The sequence below is a fragment of the Amphibalanus amphitrite genome, unplaced genomic scaffold (genome assembly GCF_019059575.1).
Source record: "Amphibalanus amphitrite isolate SeventyFive unplaced genomic scaffold, NRLGWU_Aamphi_draft 000235F_arrow, whole genome shotgun sequence".
NCBI classification, from domain to species: Eukaryota; Metazoa; Arthropoda; class Thecostraca; order Balanomorpha; family Balanidae; genus Amphibalanus; species Amphibalanus amphitrite.
In genome coordinates this window covers 622,012-639,019 of record NW_024881730.1, presented here as the reverse complement: position 1 = coordinate 639,019, position 17,008 = coordinate 622,012, and the positions used below count along the sequence as shown (strand labels likewise).

General features: G+C 51.8%; 2 protein-coding genes across 2 annotated transcripts; one reads left to right on the top strand and one right to left on the bottom strand.

The window, feature by feature from the left end:
• Positions 1-258: 258 nt before the first annotated feature.
• Positions 259-12,318, bottom strand: LOC122385934 (flocculation protein FLO11-like). The gene is made up of 7 exons (XM_043374635.1): positions 11,967-12,318; positions 11,364-11,504; positions 7,575-7,739; positions 2,046-4,047; positions 1,480-1,669; positions 922-1,267; positions 259-561 (listed from the first exon to the last, which is right to left on the bottom strand). The coding sequence occupies exons 2-7, from the start codon at positions 11,491-11,493 to the stop codon at positions 512-514; spliced, it is 2,883 nt and encodes a 960-aa protein (XP_043230570.1). The 5' UTR covers positions 11,494-11,504; positions 11,967-12,318; the 3' UTR covers positions 259-511.
• A 317-nt stretch (positions 12,319-12,635) lies between these two features.
• LOC122385935 (proteasomal ATPase-associated factor 1-like) lies at positions 12,636-16,993 on the top strand. Its single transcript, XM_043374636.1, has 7 exons — positions 12,636-12,857; positions 13,738-13,775; positions 14,121-14,314; positions 14,697-14,792; positions 15,031-15,236; positions 15,484-15,623; positions 16,272-16,993. Exons 1-7 carry the CDS (start codon positions 12,820-12,822, stop codon positions 16,733-16,735), a joined length of 1,176 nt encoding a protein of 391 aa, XP_043230571.1. The 5' UTR covers positions 12,636-12,819; the 3' UTR covers positions 16,736-16,993.
• Positions 16,994-17,008: the final 15 nt, after the last annotated feature.

The window sequence follows — 17,008 nt, the reverse complement described above, 5'->3', positions numbered from 1 at the left end:
GATTCCCCGTAGTTGTCTATTTAGTGTCAATCCGTCCATTCAAAACGGCATAATTGATAAAATAGACCCAATCTACACCTTTTTAGGCGAAAGTTCAAAAAGTTAAAGGCCAAATTCAAAAAGTTTTGGTTCGAAATGCACGTCAACGTTTTGAATTTGGTCTTGAACTTTTTGAAATTGCGCCTAAAAAGGTGTAGATTATTGTTCATAAGCAAAAGCAATCCATTAATTCTGCATTTCAGTCGGTTTCTGTAAAGCTTTTTCGGGTATCGTTCACTCCGGTGTATTTGATTGCACGATTCGTGTGGTCACACAGAGCCGCTGTGTCTGTTCCCCAGCGCACCGCTCGGCGGCGGGCACGGCCAGGTTCGTTCCGCCGCGGGTGGATAGGTTTACCGTTGGACGGCGGGTGCTCCGGGTCCGAGAGATGGGTCACGGTCGGGGCAGCGCGGGCAGCCAGAGGCGCGGTGCCGCGTGGTGGTAGGATCACAGCCGGCAGCACAGCCGGCCCTCAGGTGCCGGGCAGACAGGCCGGCCGGCACCGGTGGCCGCGCCCCACGTCTGCCGAAAAACGGACCCAGTTCGGTCAGAGAACGGCACCGATATCGGCCTTCACCACTCAACATGCACCACCACCACCCAACTCAACAACCTGCCATTGGGAAAAGCTTAGTCACACTCCGCTCAGAGGACGTCATTTACGACCGTTTTCAAATAAATGCACGTTCAAGACATACGCGACATAAGTGTATCGAGCTAAGAAGACCGTGAGTGTTGGAAAAGGTGACAACGGGATAGGGCACCATCTAATGATATTCGTCTGGGAGTTCGGGACATTTTTTTACGTTTGGGGATGGGTGGCGCGCCGTGGTGCAATTTACAACGCCGCCGACAGGCCGCGCAGGTAGTCGGCTCACTCACTCGGCCCGTAGATGTGCTGTAGGTGAGTGTGCGGCGTGGCTCGGTCGCCGGCGACAGCGGGGGCGGTCGGAGGCCGGGCGCCGCTGGGCGGGCGCGGGCGGCCCACCCGGTACAGGGCCGACAGGGAGCGCAGAGTGGCCTGCGACGGGCCCAGGCCCGCCGCCAGCCGCTCGCGCTGTTTGCGAGCCAGCCACTGTCGGAACGCGTCCTGCTGGTGGCGGCCCGGAGGCGCCGCGGCGGCCGCCGCCAGCATCTCGTGCTGCCGCAGCTGCTGCACGCGCTGCTCCATCAGCTGCTGCTGGCGCTTCTTACGCAGCCACACGCGGAACGCCTGCGGTGCCTTCTCCTGTACACACAAACCCAGCAAGGCATCAAAATTAGAGCAGACATTGACAAATACAGTTCGCGTGTATGGAAATATGCATGAATCATTCTATAAAGACGTTTATTACTGGCGAAGAAAGTATTTTAATGCGTGGTTTGCAAAACTGACGGAGGTCCGAGTGCTAAGCACGAAGGCTGAGGGCCTACGTAGAATGAGTTAACGAAGACAAGCACCTGTTTGATGTTGGCCTCCTGTTTGCGTTTTCTGGCGTTGTTCTTCCTGTCCTGGATGGCCTTGGCCCGCTCCCGCTCGTGCTGCTGCAGCCACTCCTGGAAGGTGAGCGTCGGATCCTGGGAGCGGGCTCGGCGTCGGCGCGGCGGAGGGCTGGTGCCGGCCGGCGGTACTGCCGTCTGCCGGCCCGTCCTGCCGACATGCAGCGGTCGGCCGGTCACAACCGCCCCAGGCCGGGGCGTGCGGCGACCCCCCAGCCCACTGGTCACACGGATCGACCTTCGGTGATACGGAGAAACGCCAGCATTTTCCTAGAATGTTTAGAAGATTATTCCATTCAAAATACCCAGAGGAGATATGGAACGTACAATGTTCCTATCGGAAAACGTTCCGAAAATATGTTAAAGATTGTCAATCATTATTAGCCAAGTACGAATGGTGGTTCATTTGCGGATGTGCATCATCACACCATGGAAAGCCCCCCCCCCCCCAAAAGAAACTGCACCTTTCCTCGCATCTCGTAATTCAACATGAAAACGCTATGAAAGGGTTAACGGAATGCACTGACCTCTGCGCCGCCGGCTGGCGCCGCGGCAGGGTCGGTGCCGACACGGTGCCTCTGACTGGGGCGGAGCGGGGTCGGGCAGCGGCGGCCCGGTCAGGTGAGCCGCCGGCCGGCCGCTGGTGAGCGCCGCTGGTCGCCGGACGGTCAGCGCTGGCTGAGGCGCGCGGCCGCGGCGGGCAGCCGGCACTGCTGGCCGGACGGCCGGCACTCGACGAGCGCGACAGGCGCGGCCGTCCCACTGCAGACTGGGGGCTCCTGGTTATGGTGAAGTCGTGCCTGCGCAGCGGCGGCGGCTGCGGCGGCTGTGGCGGCTGGGCGGCGCGCCTGTCCACCTGCGCCGGCAGGTGTATGGCGGCGTACGACTGCTCCGGTGCCGACCGGCTCGGCTCGGCGGCGCCGCCCACCGAGCCGTCTGTGCTGGAGCTGGTCGGCTCGGTCATCGAGTCCACTGCGCTGTCCTCGGATCTACCGCCATTCGACAGCGCCGTCCTCACACCACCACAGGTCCCACAGCTGGGTGTAGACGGATCGCCCTTACAGTGACATAGCTTATCAGTCCGAGTCTTGCACACACATGCTTTCGTTGTTTTCTTCGATTCATCGTCCTCACAGCCATTTACTTGAGCAGCATCACTCATTTTCCCACTAGGACTTTCGTTCAGGTTAGAGGTTTGACTGCTGGAGGTATGCATAGTAGGAGTTTTGCCGTTGGCTAGCGATTTCTTTGCGGGTTCGTTCCAAGACGGCCGGTACGCTTCCGTTGGGGTGGCCACCTGAGGCCAGATCTTCCTGATGGTCTCGGGCAGGTCGTCATCCGCGGGTTCCTCAGCCGGGCGCGAAGGCTGTTCAGCAGAGGGCTCGCGGCTCTGGGTCGCAGAGCGGGACGACGGCATCGTCACACGGACCGGCGCCGGCGATACATGGGCCAGCGCCGGCGATACACGGGCCGGAGCCGGCGATACACGGGCCGGAGCCGGCGATACACGGACCGGCGCCGGCGACGTGTGGACCGGCGGCGGCGATTCACGGACCGGCGCCGGCGATACACGGACTGGCGCCGGCCCAGGATTTGACTCCGTGTGCGGCACACTCTTAGACACCGAGGCAGTCACCGTGGCCACTGAAGGCTGAGACGGTGACACCAGGCACGGCGCCGACCGGGACAAAGTTGTTGATACCGATGCCGTGCTGGGAGGTGACACAGAAGCCGCCACCTTACCAGAAGACACAGCTGTGGTAGCCGACCTGGACGCTGTGGTCACTGCCGCTGCCGGCCTAGTGACGGCGAGGGATACTGGCCGGGAGACCGGTGCCGACACAGATGCCGCCGTGCATGTTGTTGGCGTTGCGGCCGGTGGAGATACTGGCTGGGGCGCTGATGCAGACACTGATTTGGTCGCTGCACCTCCGGCCGTTACGCTGGGCAGTGCTACGCTCGTTGCTGCCTTTACGCAGCTCGTTGCGGCCGGCGGCGCCTGCTGCCGCCCTGCCGCGGACTCTGGCCGCTGCGGCGGAGCGTCCCCGGCTGGCGTCCCACCGCTACTGTATCCCGTATCCGAGCTCACCACACCGACCACGCAGTCATCATCATCGTCCGTCAGTGACAGAACAGACAGCCTATCGGAGGCCAGGCCGTCAGACAACTGGAAATTTTGTGACTCGCTAAAACCCCGCCTGGCCGGGCCGGCCGACCCGGACTCTCCCTTGGCTGTGAAACCGCTGGTGGCCAGGCCGCCGGCCGACTTGGGCGGACCCTGGCCGACTCGCGACACAGCCGTCTTGTTGGCGAAGCGCTGCCGCTGCTGGGCGGCCGGTCCGGCGGCGGCGGCGGCCGGGCCGCGCGAGGAGGACGGCGTCGGCACCGGCAGCGGTCGCGCCGGGCTCTGCGGCACCGTCACGGCCGCCTTGGCCGACTCGCGAGGCGTCGTGATCGACGTCTCCACATCATCGACACTTTCATCAGTATCGTACTTGCTCAAATCGAACGGCTCGTCACTAGTGTTTTCTGAAAAGGGCACACGTCATGGGGTAAACACGGGTATTTGCAAATGTCAAAACAAAGCAGTTACATATAAGTCAGACAGGACAGGAATGTATTTAAAAGCTAGCACTGTTTAAAGGGAAAGGCACCCTCGTATCGTCTCTCGATCGATCACTTGTTTTAAATCTTCAGTTTTACATTGGCATGTCGATAGGAACAGAGCACGAAAAAGCAAAAAGGACATTTGCTGCATTTAACGACTTTGCTCATCAGGTAGCGTCGGATAAGGCCTACATAGTTCATCATTGAATGCTCGAGTACCTTTTTAAAGGCCGCCATCAATCGTTTGAAATACAAATAATACACAATCTAAATTTTCGCACACAACAGACCAAAGTCGACACATGCCGATCACTTTGGTATAAGCTGAAAAGGCCTCTATATAGTAAGTACATATGACAGCTACGCCACATTGATGAAATCAAATCAAGGCGTTTTCGTTTTAAAGGGACCCTCCCACCTTAACATTAGATTTGAGTTGAGATAGCCAAAATGGGGTCCCTGGCTCACAATTACCGGTATCGGCACTCACAACATCGAGAAATGCCTTAAATCGGAAATATTGAATTTCAAAATTGCAGCATTTTGATTCAGAGGGGCTAATGCATAGGAATACCCCTCTGAATGTGTGACGTCAGCGCAGATATCTAACGATTTTTAAATGTTTGACTAAAACGTTTTGTAGCACGCGGTGGTATATGCTGCTTTGCGCGCAACAAGTGCCGCACTTTCAGCTGCCAAACTATTGCTTATAAACTAAAGTCGCTAGGAACAGCGGAGATCCCAAAAAGTAAACAAAAGTAAAAGTCTAATATCTTGAAAACCGGTGAATATTTTTCGGTGAAATTTGGTAGATATTCGTTTTCGCTTTTTCTGAACCGAGCGACATCACTTTCATGCCAATTCATAAACTTTTTTGAAGGTGGGAGGGTCCCTTTAATACGTATTACGCACGGCGTCTCTCATGGCTTATTGCGGTCACCCGAATTAACGCCCGTTAGGCAACCTGTCTACTGGGCCCAGTGTTCACCATACTCAAAGGGAAATGCCCAAAACGCCTATTTTACCGAGTGAGAACCATCCAAGCCTTTCCGAGAACCTATGAAGAAAATCGAATATGATGAGTGACTGGGCATTGATGGTCCCTAGATCTGAGGCCTCTTGCACCAAAATCCTCTTGCACCAATGCTTGGATTATTTTGCATCGTATACCCAGTCCAACTTCCTGTCCAAGTCTCAAATGTAACAATTTGCGTGCAAAATTTAGCAAGCACATGTAGGATTATGTATTGAGCTATTGCAAACAAATTTACCACCGTTAGATTAGCTTATTCTGAAACCGGTTTTTCGATTTTACCTAGCTAGGTAGTTTGGTGCAAGAGGCCTCCGATCTAACGAAAACAGAGGTTCTTCAGTGACCCAGCACACGTGTCTGCGCTTTTCGGTTTCTGAGCGAGCATTGCACCAATGCAATGAATACAAATGTGGCGTAACTGATGCACAATGATAAAATTGAAGTCAATATTCAAATAAACTTATACTAAACGCTTCATGTAGCAGGTCATAAATGTTAAAAAAAAAACAGTGAAAGATAAATATAAACACATGACCGCAAAGTCTAACGATGGAAACGGTGCACGAGGAATCGGAATTACCAAACATTCAAGTGACGAACCCGGATCTCAAACAAAAACCTACCCAGAGCAACACAAAAGTTAAAAGTGTTCAAGACGCTTCGATTAGGAACGAAAATGGCGATTCTGGTAAAACGGCGGAGACCGACCCAGCCGCCCGAAGAATCTCATTTGACGGGAGGAACGATGGCGGATCCCAGGCCGACACAGAGCTTAGTGAAGTTTCTGAGTCGGAGGTCGGTTCACACACTGAAATTGAAACAACTCACACTGAACTTGAGACAAAACACAGTGAAAATGAGACAATCGATACCGATACGACGCAGGCTCTCCAGGACACCGACGACCCAACTGTCGAAATAGAGTCGCAGGAAATCGCTGACGCCTTTGGACAGGTGCCACTCAGGTCTCTATTGCTGGAACCCATTCCGGAGCCAGACTACAGCGATCTATCCGACAGAGAGAAGCTGTTTCCTCGACCAGCAATATCGAATCCCAAAGTAACGTACGAGCTGGCATGCAAACAGCTGGGCGTTGTGCCCATCAGTCAGTATTTGCGGTCGCTCGAAACTAACGCGGAAGATTTGCGGATGCAGAGTTACGGGCTGGCGCGACTGGACATGCTGCCTCTGTGTCACTCCCTGGCGTACAACACGACGGCGACCAGCCTGGATCTCAGTCAGAACCGACTGCTGGAGAACGTGCTGCCCAACATCCAGGCCATGATGAACGACAACAGCTTCATCGGCAGCATCGACCTCAGCCGCAACAACCTGACCGGGCCGGGCCTGAAGAGCCTGCAGGTGATGCTCAGCAACAACTACACGCTGACCTCTCTGAACCTGTCTCACTGCCGGCTGCTGGACTCGGACGCGCCGGCGCTGGCCGCCGTCATAGAGATCAGTCTGAACCTGCGCTCGCTCAGCCTGGCGCACAACGAGCTGTCCGAGTGCGGCAAACTGTTGGGCGGCGTGCTGGCCGACAGCGAGGGCCTGGAGGCGCTCGACCTCTCCTGGAACACCTTCCGCTCCAAGTCGGCCAAGGAGTTGCTGCTCGGGCTGCGCAAAAACACCCGACTGCGCCGCCTGGAGCTGGCCTGGAACAGTCTCGGACCCGACACGGCCGTCGCCCTGCGCGACCTGCTCAAGAAGAACTCGGCCATCATCGAGCTGGACGTGTCGCACAACCGGCTGAGCGACAACAACATGAAGCCGATCGGCCTCGGCCTGACCAAGAACCAGACGCTGGAGAAGCTCTGGATCGGACACAACCCCGTGACGCCGGTCGGCGCCCTGGCGCTGATCAGGGCCCTGCCCAAGGCCAGCGTCAACCTGGTGGACTTGTCCGAGATCGAGGTCAGCAGCGACTTCGTCAAGCTGAAAGACAAGTTGAACCCGGAGGCGATTACTGTGATACACGGTACGGTAAACAAAGACATGGTGCTCATTGTACCCACGCCGAAAAAGAAGCGAGGCTGAGAAAGATGCTGACTCACATGGAAGTTACACAGTTTCATAGTAAATGGATGACAATGAAAAAGTAAGACAGGGAACAGATAAAGCTGTTATGAAATAAGCGGCCAGTTCAATGGATATTTAGAACAAAATGCTGTTTTCAATACCGAGGCATGCAGGCACGTTTTATCTCGTGTACGAGTAAGTGAGATAACTTGTTCAATGTCTTTATCTTTCTAACTATAAAAAAACTTATTAACTTATAAAAAAATGATCAAAAATTAAAAGCTAGTTTTTTTCCGATATAAACGACCTGAACACTTTTTTGAACTGCACTTCCTAGTTCCTACGAACACCACGGCTGGCTGCATAGCGCACTGTGCGCACTCAATACTGGGCTCACCGGCTGGCGGCGGGATGCGTCGCATTGAAATCGCCCGCATCTGCACACGCGAGTTGAACGTTATCTTTCGTGGTCGGTCGCTTTCTATGGGGGTCTCGTCTTCTTGGTGAACCTTGTTGATTTCGCGCAGCTTTTCCTCGATGTCATATGGGAGCTGGTCCGGCCCTGAAAAAGCATATTGATCAAATCATGTAATTCAGAAATAGACCACGTCTTGACCATAAGAAGAATCAGTCAATTCATGTAAAAATCAAGAGTGTCTCTCGAGTACGGACGTACTTTTTAATATTTATCACACACAGTTACCTCACCGTTACAGCTATTTACATGGTGCATCTTCTCAAAATACGAATTAATCAAATAAAACGGCGTTTTGAATTTAAATATCTGATAATTATGTTTACCATTGAAACTGCGTAAGTTTAACCCTCGCCGGCACAGGCCATTTTGCGTCCTTCGACGGCACAAGGGGGGTGCGACCCTCCCCCCTCGCGTTTGGCCCCTAATTGAGCTAGAGCCTCGAGGAAAAAAACATCGTGTAGATAGTCACGAGGCGAAGCCAACGGTACCTGGTTTCAAGGTCATAGGTCAAATGGTGACCTCTGAGGTTAGTCAATGACTCAAAAGTCGGGAAAATCGAGATTTTTCGATCGGGGATCGGGATGGGGGAAATCTGATTTTTCACATTATCAGACATTATTTTCGGTTAACACATTGGAAAAAAAAACTCCTAATATTAAGATATTAGTTGAAAAAGAGGTTTTGTGCAGATTTTGGTCAAGTTTGGTGCATTTGCCACTCGCCAGATAACCCGTAGTAAAAACGGCTATTAGCCGTTTTCACGACGGCCATCTGGTACACATTTGGTGCACATCTGGTACAGATTACTAATCTGAGATTAGGCGCAGATTTGGTCAAATCAGGTTCAGTGTGTCTCTTAGCAGCTATCAGCTAGGGTTGCAGTAATTGTTTATATGCCTGCTTTGTCATATTATCAGAGAGAATCATCGATTAAAACACTGAACTAAATTTATAAAATGAAGATATTTACTATAAAAGAAATTAGGTGCAGATTTGGTCAAATCAGGTGCATTCGCCGGATAGCCCGTCCTGAAAACGGCTATTATGGAACCAGCATTCCAAGCATGATTTCTACCGATGTTACCGAATACGACTACGAATAAATTGGCGAGTATTTATTCGAAAGTGGTTGACCCAGTAAGACTCAGACAGACAGGCAGACTTAGGCCCTTGTTCAATGAAGTGGTTGACCAGACTGCTAATCGTTGCTGTCTCGGTTTGAAATCCCACGACCGTCCAGCTGGTCGACCCGTTCCACTGCCTGAACTGCGCCGAGGCACTATCTGAGTCGACTAGGGTGAACGGAGAGACCAGGAGAGTGATCACTGATCAGTAAAGAGCCTCACGATTCTGATCCTCCCGGCCTTTATTGAGTATCACTAGCCGTATAGGTGCTAGCGGCATAACATGATGTTATCTCCTTCAGTAGCATTTTCATCATTTAATGTTATCTAGTTAGGCAGCTGACTGCTGAAGGAGCTTCAGAACACATTGAAAAGAACTGGTAGTGAGCTATTCATGACCTCAAAGGTATTCTGAATGGTCAAATGCGCAATTTCCCGATTCAGTTTTCAATAAAAACCTATACCTAAAACTCGATGTTTTGGTGTAAAAATGACATCCGTCATAAACAGCGTAGTTTCGTTTCATTCCATTGCTTCCATTCACCTATAATAAAAAATGTCACAAAATTTACCTGATCTTATGACATTGGCATACAAAGTCCAAGATGTACACAAGGCCATTGTACGTAAGTTCATATAATATGTCGCCATTATCAAATTGTTGATAGTACCACCTACATATAATACCATTACCAATCTTCAATTGGTGTAACGAGTAAGAACGAGTACGAACATGTAATTTTCATCGACCATCGTAGTGATAAGTGAGGTCTCTTACCGTGACACAGGACCTCACCTGACTTGGTTTGAGGAAGTCACTGCGAAAAAATAATTAAATGTGTTCAAAAAACTGGCGGCGCTACGGCGCTTAGTTTTTAGATATTCACCGATAAACCGAGGGGGCATCCGCAAGGGTTTGAATTCATTTATCGCGATAAACTGTTTTGTTTTAGTAATTCGGTAGTTCAGAAAATCGGGGACTGGATAATTGCCCTTCTCCTTCCCTGTGGATTGACCCCACTGAGCGTAATAACAAACAGATCAGACAATGGCCACGCTCCCCTTCAACTTGCCGTGGAAAGGGGAGAAGTGACGGAAAACCTGTGTCGCTGTCAATATTTTCATTCTTTCCTGTCCTTCATTTTAATGATTTATTAGCAACAAGCTACCTTGAGTTCATACAAGTAGTACGGAAATCAATGCAGATGGTCTTCGTTACTCGATTTCCAAAGACCGTGTAAAGGCACGTGAAAGCGGGGTGGATGCAGCTGTAGGCATAAGAGAAACTCAAGCAGAGGCCTCGCGCCCCAAAATACTAGGAACTTCCTAGTATTTTGGTGCGCGAGGCCTCTGCTTGAGTAGGAAGAATCGACTAAAATCACAATTAACTAACCTACGCTGGTAAATTCTTTTGCACCAGTTCATAACGTAATCCTACAGAAGCCCGGTAGAATTTATCGGGAAACTGTCACGGTAGTCTTTAACCCGCGCACCGACGGGGGTCTGCGCCAACTTAGTACCGACGGGGGGGGGCGGATGACCGCCCCCCCCCCCTGAGATCTCGAGAACGAAGCAAGATAGCGACAAGCGGTAAACGGCATCGGATACGCACGGACAAGGTCTACAATTTTTACAAAGGTCATTTTCAGGTCAGGTCAAAGATGACGTCACAGGGGTCGAAAAAGTCAAAATGGCGGCGCTAGATATGGAGAGGGTTTTTCTCGAATAACTTTCGAAGTAGTCAAGATAGGAACAAACTAAGGGCATCATCGTGATCCTCTCGTCAATCCGCATCGAATGATGTATATGTTGACCTCGAAAGGTCAAGGTCAAAGGTTGACCTCAGGTCACGTGACCTCGAGGTCATCATGTATATCATTCGATGCGTCTTGACGAGCTGAACACAATGAGACCATCCGCGCGGCTGTATCTTGTTCCTGTAAGGAGTTATTGGCAAAAAACCTTTGGTGACCTTTGATGACGTCACATGACCTTACAGCTGCCCAACAGCAAAACAGACCTCAAGGTAGTGAAGGTTGATCGTATGTGAAGTCATGTATGGTATATGGGGCCATTCCGACCCGTTTTAGTGGTAAAAACAGGGAGTTGATTTTTCCCCCATTGACTTATAATGGGGAGGTCGCGAAATTGACCTGACCTTAGGTCACCGACATCAAAATTCCGAGATATACAAATTGTAGCTTCTAATGACCTAATAACATCCTGCGACTTTCAAAGGCCTCCGACATCTACTGTAGCTCTGGCACGGTGACAAAGTTGCAAAAAAGTGACTTGAGGTTGGGTCATTCAAAGTGACCTGGTGACCTGACCTTAAAAGTTAGGAGGTTCAAACTTGCACACCATGTGTAAAATTGATGAGAGAATAGTCATACCAAATTTCGCGGCGCTACGCGCCGCGGTTTTTCCGCTATCCGCGAAAAACCTCAGGGGGGGCGGATATCCGCCCCCCCCCCGTCGGTGCGCGGGTTAAGGGTGTGAGGTGTAAGAGAATCAAAGGATTGGTGCCAGAGGATTTTGGTGCAAGAGGCCTCTGCTTAGCAATATGATGTAACAAAATGCTCACAAAAATAGGAATAATCGTCGTCCTCTTCGTCGTCGTTTTGTGCCCTCCATTGTGAGAGCACGGCAGATTCGATGTCGAAGGGGCCGGGCTGTGACACGCCGGAGAAGTCGTAATCGTCGTCATTGGCCATGCCCGGCTAGCCTGTCGGATCAGAGCAAAAAATGCGTTCGACAGACGTTCATTTCTACCGAATCAGCCGCCAAGAAATGCAAATATCGACATAATTTCGGCATGGGCTTTCGGTATACGTTGTCCTTGCAACGGTTCGCTCGATTCGCTGCAATGTCGGGGGGATGATGTTGGGGGAAGAAACCGATAGATAACGCACACTAACCTAAGCATTACGAAATGGAGGTTTTAGTGATAAAATATTGAATATCGTGCGATAATTATCAAAAGAAGTTCAGGTTACGAATTGCGAAAACCGGGTATTCATTGCAAGTCGCAATAGAATCACAATGTGCGACTGTCCACTCATATCCTGTTCAAGCAAGCCCCAACAGCCCCAACTGTAATACTTACGAAACTACTGAACTACTGAAACAACTGAAACTACTTACAAAATAGATACAAACTACTCTGTTTTGATGCCGATTAACCTACCTCATTGTATCCAGACGCACAGGCAGAGAGCGCCTGTAGAAGCTTGCATGGAACGACAGATTTCCTCGATTCTGCGTCGCTTTAGTTGATGGATAAATCGATTAACTTCCGGCTAAGGTCCGGGTCCACGGTGGCATCCATGGAAACGGTTCTACAGGTTACGTGAACAAGTCAACCGGTCAATTGATCAGCAGCTGCACGCCTCCTTACCAGCCACGGAGTATTCAACGCCAACAGCTATGGTCAACTCGTGACATGTTAATTAATTTTACGGGCACTGCACACAGCTTTCCAACCCGAACCGGCACCAAATTGAAATCGTTCCTTCAATCGACTCACATTTGTTTACGGTTGTAGGCCTGTCTCCATGGCAACATAAGCAAGCAAGTATGCTGGGTAGTAGATTTAGGCTACCAAATCCCTTGATACAAGCAGACATGAAATTTTCCTTCATTTTTTGTTTCTAAATAAAATAGAGTACCTTACTAATACCACAAAAATAAGGTAAAAGATAGAAAAGGTAAGAAAATACAATAAATACAGGCATCATTAGAAAGTTAATCTCCTCTCAGTTCCTCTTTCCTCGAAAATGTTTTAATATGGCAGCAATTTGCCAAAAAATGCCAGTAAGAAACACACATACCTGACGCATTCGCTACAAAATATGCCAAGCATGGCGCACGCACGATGAATTTGTGCAGAGTGATGTGATGAGTTGTTCGAGCGATTTTCTTGCAAGCCCCTGGCTATTTAGCAAGTAAATACTGCTCAAACTCGACAATACATCAAGTTCGTTCACCTTTTTAGTTTTTCATTACAAGCATCGCGCTTATCTGAAACGAATTGGGTTGAAATGATACTGCTCCAGGAGAATTGGAATGATGCTTTCAGGTCAGTGCCTAAGAAAGATGACAATGCTGGGACAGTGAATTTGATTGATGCAATAAATATCAAATTAAATTGTGAAATTTGGGCAGTAACTATTGAGTGCCAAAATTTTATAGTCCCTATTATTCTTAATTGACTTTTTATATGTTGGAATTGTCATGCACAGGTAAAGGACTCTGAAATGTATTTCAGAGTAAATTTAGATTGTGTCAACATTTTTCAACAGCCAGTAACCTTCAAGACTAGTACACAAGCATGTCATGCTATTAAACATGTCGATCATGTGGTTTTATGGTTTTTTAGGGGTAGTAGTAAAGCAGGCATCATACTTGTTTTTGCAAGCAAGGAGAGGTGCTATACCTGAAGATGCTTACTCCTACCCAAACCAAAGCAAAACAAACCTAACTTGACCTAACCTAACCTATAACCCATAACCTAGCACCTACAGGCTACAAACAACCTACAAACCTACAAACCTACTGCCTACAGAAGCATCTCTGAGTATAGTGCCTCTCATTGGTTGCCAAAGATGCCTGCTTTCCTACTTGATACTGGCTTAGGTCATATGGCAAGCTGCTATTACCGCACTGTATGAGGAAGGCTTTTTGTGTTAATATGTACACAAGTTAAAATATCACAAATTGGTGGAAATAGCTTCCCTGCATTTCATTCAATTGCAAAGAACAGCTGAAAGGTCAAAGCTTGCATTACAATACTGCTCCCTGTTATTTTTTTGTGAACAGACTAGTTGTTGCTTTGTTTGTGTGCAGTTTTAGTCTTCATCATGCAAAGCTGAGCTTGCTGTGTAAATCCAACTAGACATGCTCATGTTACCCTGCTCCTTTTCTCAGCAGGCTGAGCTGACCAGCAACTTGTTTTTCAGAAATGGTGAAACAGCTTGGGTTACTCTGAAGCAGCCTGGTAAGTCATGTGTTAATGTTAAGGAGGATATGATTTGCTTTTTCAGTATCTATTACCTCTGTTCTAAGGAGTTTCAATTTTACCATGAACTGCTATGAAGGTATTGTGGGGCCTGGATGGTAGAAAATGCTACCTACCAACAATATCAGACTTTTAAGCTATTTTGGCAATGGTATTGTGAAACAAGAAACCAGGATTTTAAGTCAGGATGCCACTCACAGGGAATACCAGCAAAATTTTGCTGCACCATTGGGTGCACAGCAGTTGTTGCATTGCCATTGCAGTCTGTGGAATAGCAGCTGTCAAAGTTACTGACAGTGCGTACTGCGTGTGCCGAATTTGCAGGCGAGGCCAGCGTGCACGGCCGGCTGCAGGCGGCGCCGCCGGGGCCCGACCAGGAGCCGGCCGTGCACGGCTCGGACGGGTTCTGGGCGCGCCGCTGCGGCGCCGACGCGCTCGAGGTGGGCCACCAGTCGAGCCCGGCCGTGTACCGGCACCTGCTGCCGGCCGCCGAGCTGCGCGCCCTGCACTTCAAGGCCGTGAGTCGGGCACGGGTCAGGGCCGTTCAGTGATGTTCATGTCATCAAAAGATCACCGGCTGCCGATGTATTGTGACTCTACTAGTCGACGTACAGCCGACATGCCGTGGCGTCTATCTACTGACGTAGGGTGTCCTCTGGCGGCCGATTTGGCTTCTCCTTCTGACAGCCAACATACAGTGCCCCCTGTCGCCTGATATGCAAAACCATTAGGTGACCTGTGGGGACTGGATGATACCTCAGGTGACTGGTGTATATATGTGGTGCCCCCAGGTGACCGGTGTATATGATGCCCTTAGGCGACGAGAGTGGATTTGACATCCTCGGTGACGGGTGTGGATGTGACACCCTCTAGTGACCGGTGTGGATTTGACACCCTCAGGTGACCGGTGTGGATGTGTCGGCCAGCGGTCTGGGCGTCTCCTGCTCCGCTGACGAGACCCTGCGTGTGTGGGAGTCGGCCACCGGAGAGGTTCGGGTACGTGAACCAGTAACCGTTAGAGGACTGTATTGATCACAAACTGATCACTGACGGTCAATCCGTGACTGTTGTGCAATTGTGCAACTTAGTTCAACTTGTTCCGGTATTTCATGGTCTGTCTTCTGGCATCCCCGGTGTCTCAATACCTCCCCTGACCTTTCCGTTATCTCCTGGTCTGTTTCCTCCCCTCCCGTCGGTGATCTCGTTGATCTCTGACCCCCGTACCCGCCGGCAGCGGGAGCTGTCCGGACACCTGGGCGAGGTCTACACCTGCCGGTTCTTTCCCTCCGGGGTCGTGATACTCAGCGGCGGCGCGGACATGCAGCTCAAGATCTGGTCGGCTGAGACGGGCCAGTGCGCGGCCACTCTGCGCGGGCACACGGGCGCGGTGCTGGCCACGGCCATCGTCGATCGCGGCAGGAACATCATCTCGGCAGGCAGGTCAGTCAGTGAACCATGGGACAGCTGGCCCACTCTGCTCTGCTGCTCTGCTCCCGCACTCTGCTGTGTGAACGGAATTGGTGTCCCTCGCCTCGACCTGTGTGAGATAGTCTAGTCAGCGGTCTCAGCATCTCTTCCTATTCGAGTCTGTCCAAGTGTGTGCTGATCTCGCCCCGTGTTGCTCTCTGCGTGTGAAGCGAGCCTGGTCCTCTGACTCTGGCGTATGACATGCGGTCTGGTCCGACAGGGACGGCCGCTGTAAGCTCTGGGACGTCGGCGAGCAGCGGTGTCTGGCCGATTTGTGTGAGATCGACTCTGTGATCAACTGCGTGCTGCTGACGGACCTGCCCGACGGCCTGGACCCCGGATCGCGCGACGAACCGCCCAGTGAGTGTCCCAGCTACAATGCGGCCTAGCCGGAGAACGGGACGGTCCGACGTGGGGTCCAACGTAAAGTGATGCGGTTAGCCTTGCTGATGAGGGATTGCGGATGTCGGTAGCTGCCCACTGAACCCAAATTAATGTCGATGTGATGAAACAGGTGCCTAAGCCATGAAGCCGTAGTGCACCCTTCGGATATCATGATGTCATAGTTCGCCTGTAAGCTGTTTAATGTTTATGTCTAGTTGCACCCGCCTAACGTGCTAGATTTTTTGACGTCGCGAAAGAACTGCCAACGGGCCACCTCAACTGCGGCCCGTTGGCTGTCCCTCCGTACCTCTGAGTTGTCTGTGTCTCATCCTTGAAATGCCAGTGTCCGACTGTCCTGTGGGTTTCCCTCCCCCTCAAAGGGTTGACGGTGCTCCTCTGCCCCTCCACAAATGACGGCACCCCTCCGTCCCTTAGTGGGTTAACGGTCAGTCTCCGTCCCTCCGTGTCCCGTGAGTTGACGATGTCACGCTGTCCCTCCGTGGATTGACTGTGGCGTTCCTCCGTCTCTCCGTCCGGCTGCTGGAGCTGACAGCGTCCTTCTGTCTGTCCTGGAGCTGACTATGTCATTCAGTTGGTTGACGGTATCCCTTCGTGCCTCGGCAGATGAGCGGGAGGTGGGCACGGAGGGCCGGCTGGTGGCCGTCGGCTCGGAGGACGGCTGCGTTCGGCTGGTGGCCGCGCACAGCCGACGGCAGCTGACCAGCTGGCAGCTGCCGGCCGCCGTCACGGCGCTCAGCTGCCCGGCGCCGGGCCGACTGGCGGCCGGCTGCCGGGACGGCTCCGTCTGCTGGCTGGAGGTGCGCTCCGGCCGACAGCTGGGTGCCGGCCGCCGCTCGTGCTCGCCCGTGATGGCGCTGCGGCCCGTCTCCAGCCGGCTGCTGGTGGCGCGCGCTGACGGCACCGTGCACACCGAGGAGCCGCCGGACGGTGACCGGGCGGACCCTCCGCACACCGTGGTACTCTGCGGACCAGACTGTGAGCCCGTGTACGGTCTGAGCGACAACGGACGGCAGCTGTTCACGGCCGGCCGGGACTGCTGCGTGCGCCGCTACAAACTGCCTCTGTGACCTGCCCACGAAACGTAATCTGCGTCTCCGTCAACTGTGCGTGTAACCGGTCGGGGAAGAGAGACAAGTCCGCAGGGCATGGGGGTCACGCCTCCGCTGCATTGCCGTGATGTGCCACTGCCGCCTCCCACAGTTGTGCGCTCAGTGCCCATCCTCCAGGTCGTCTGAGCAGGTCACTATCTCCGACAGATTCGGGGGTTTAACCCTGCTCGCATTGTGCTCGTCATTAATTTGTGATAAATGAATTAACTTACTTTGTTTTGTCTTTCAGTG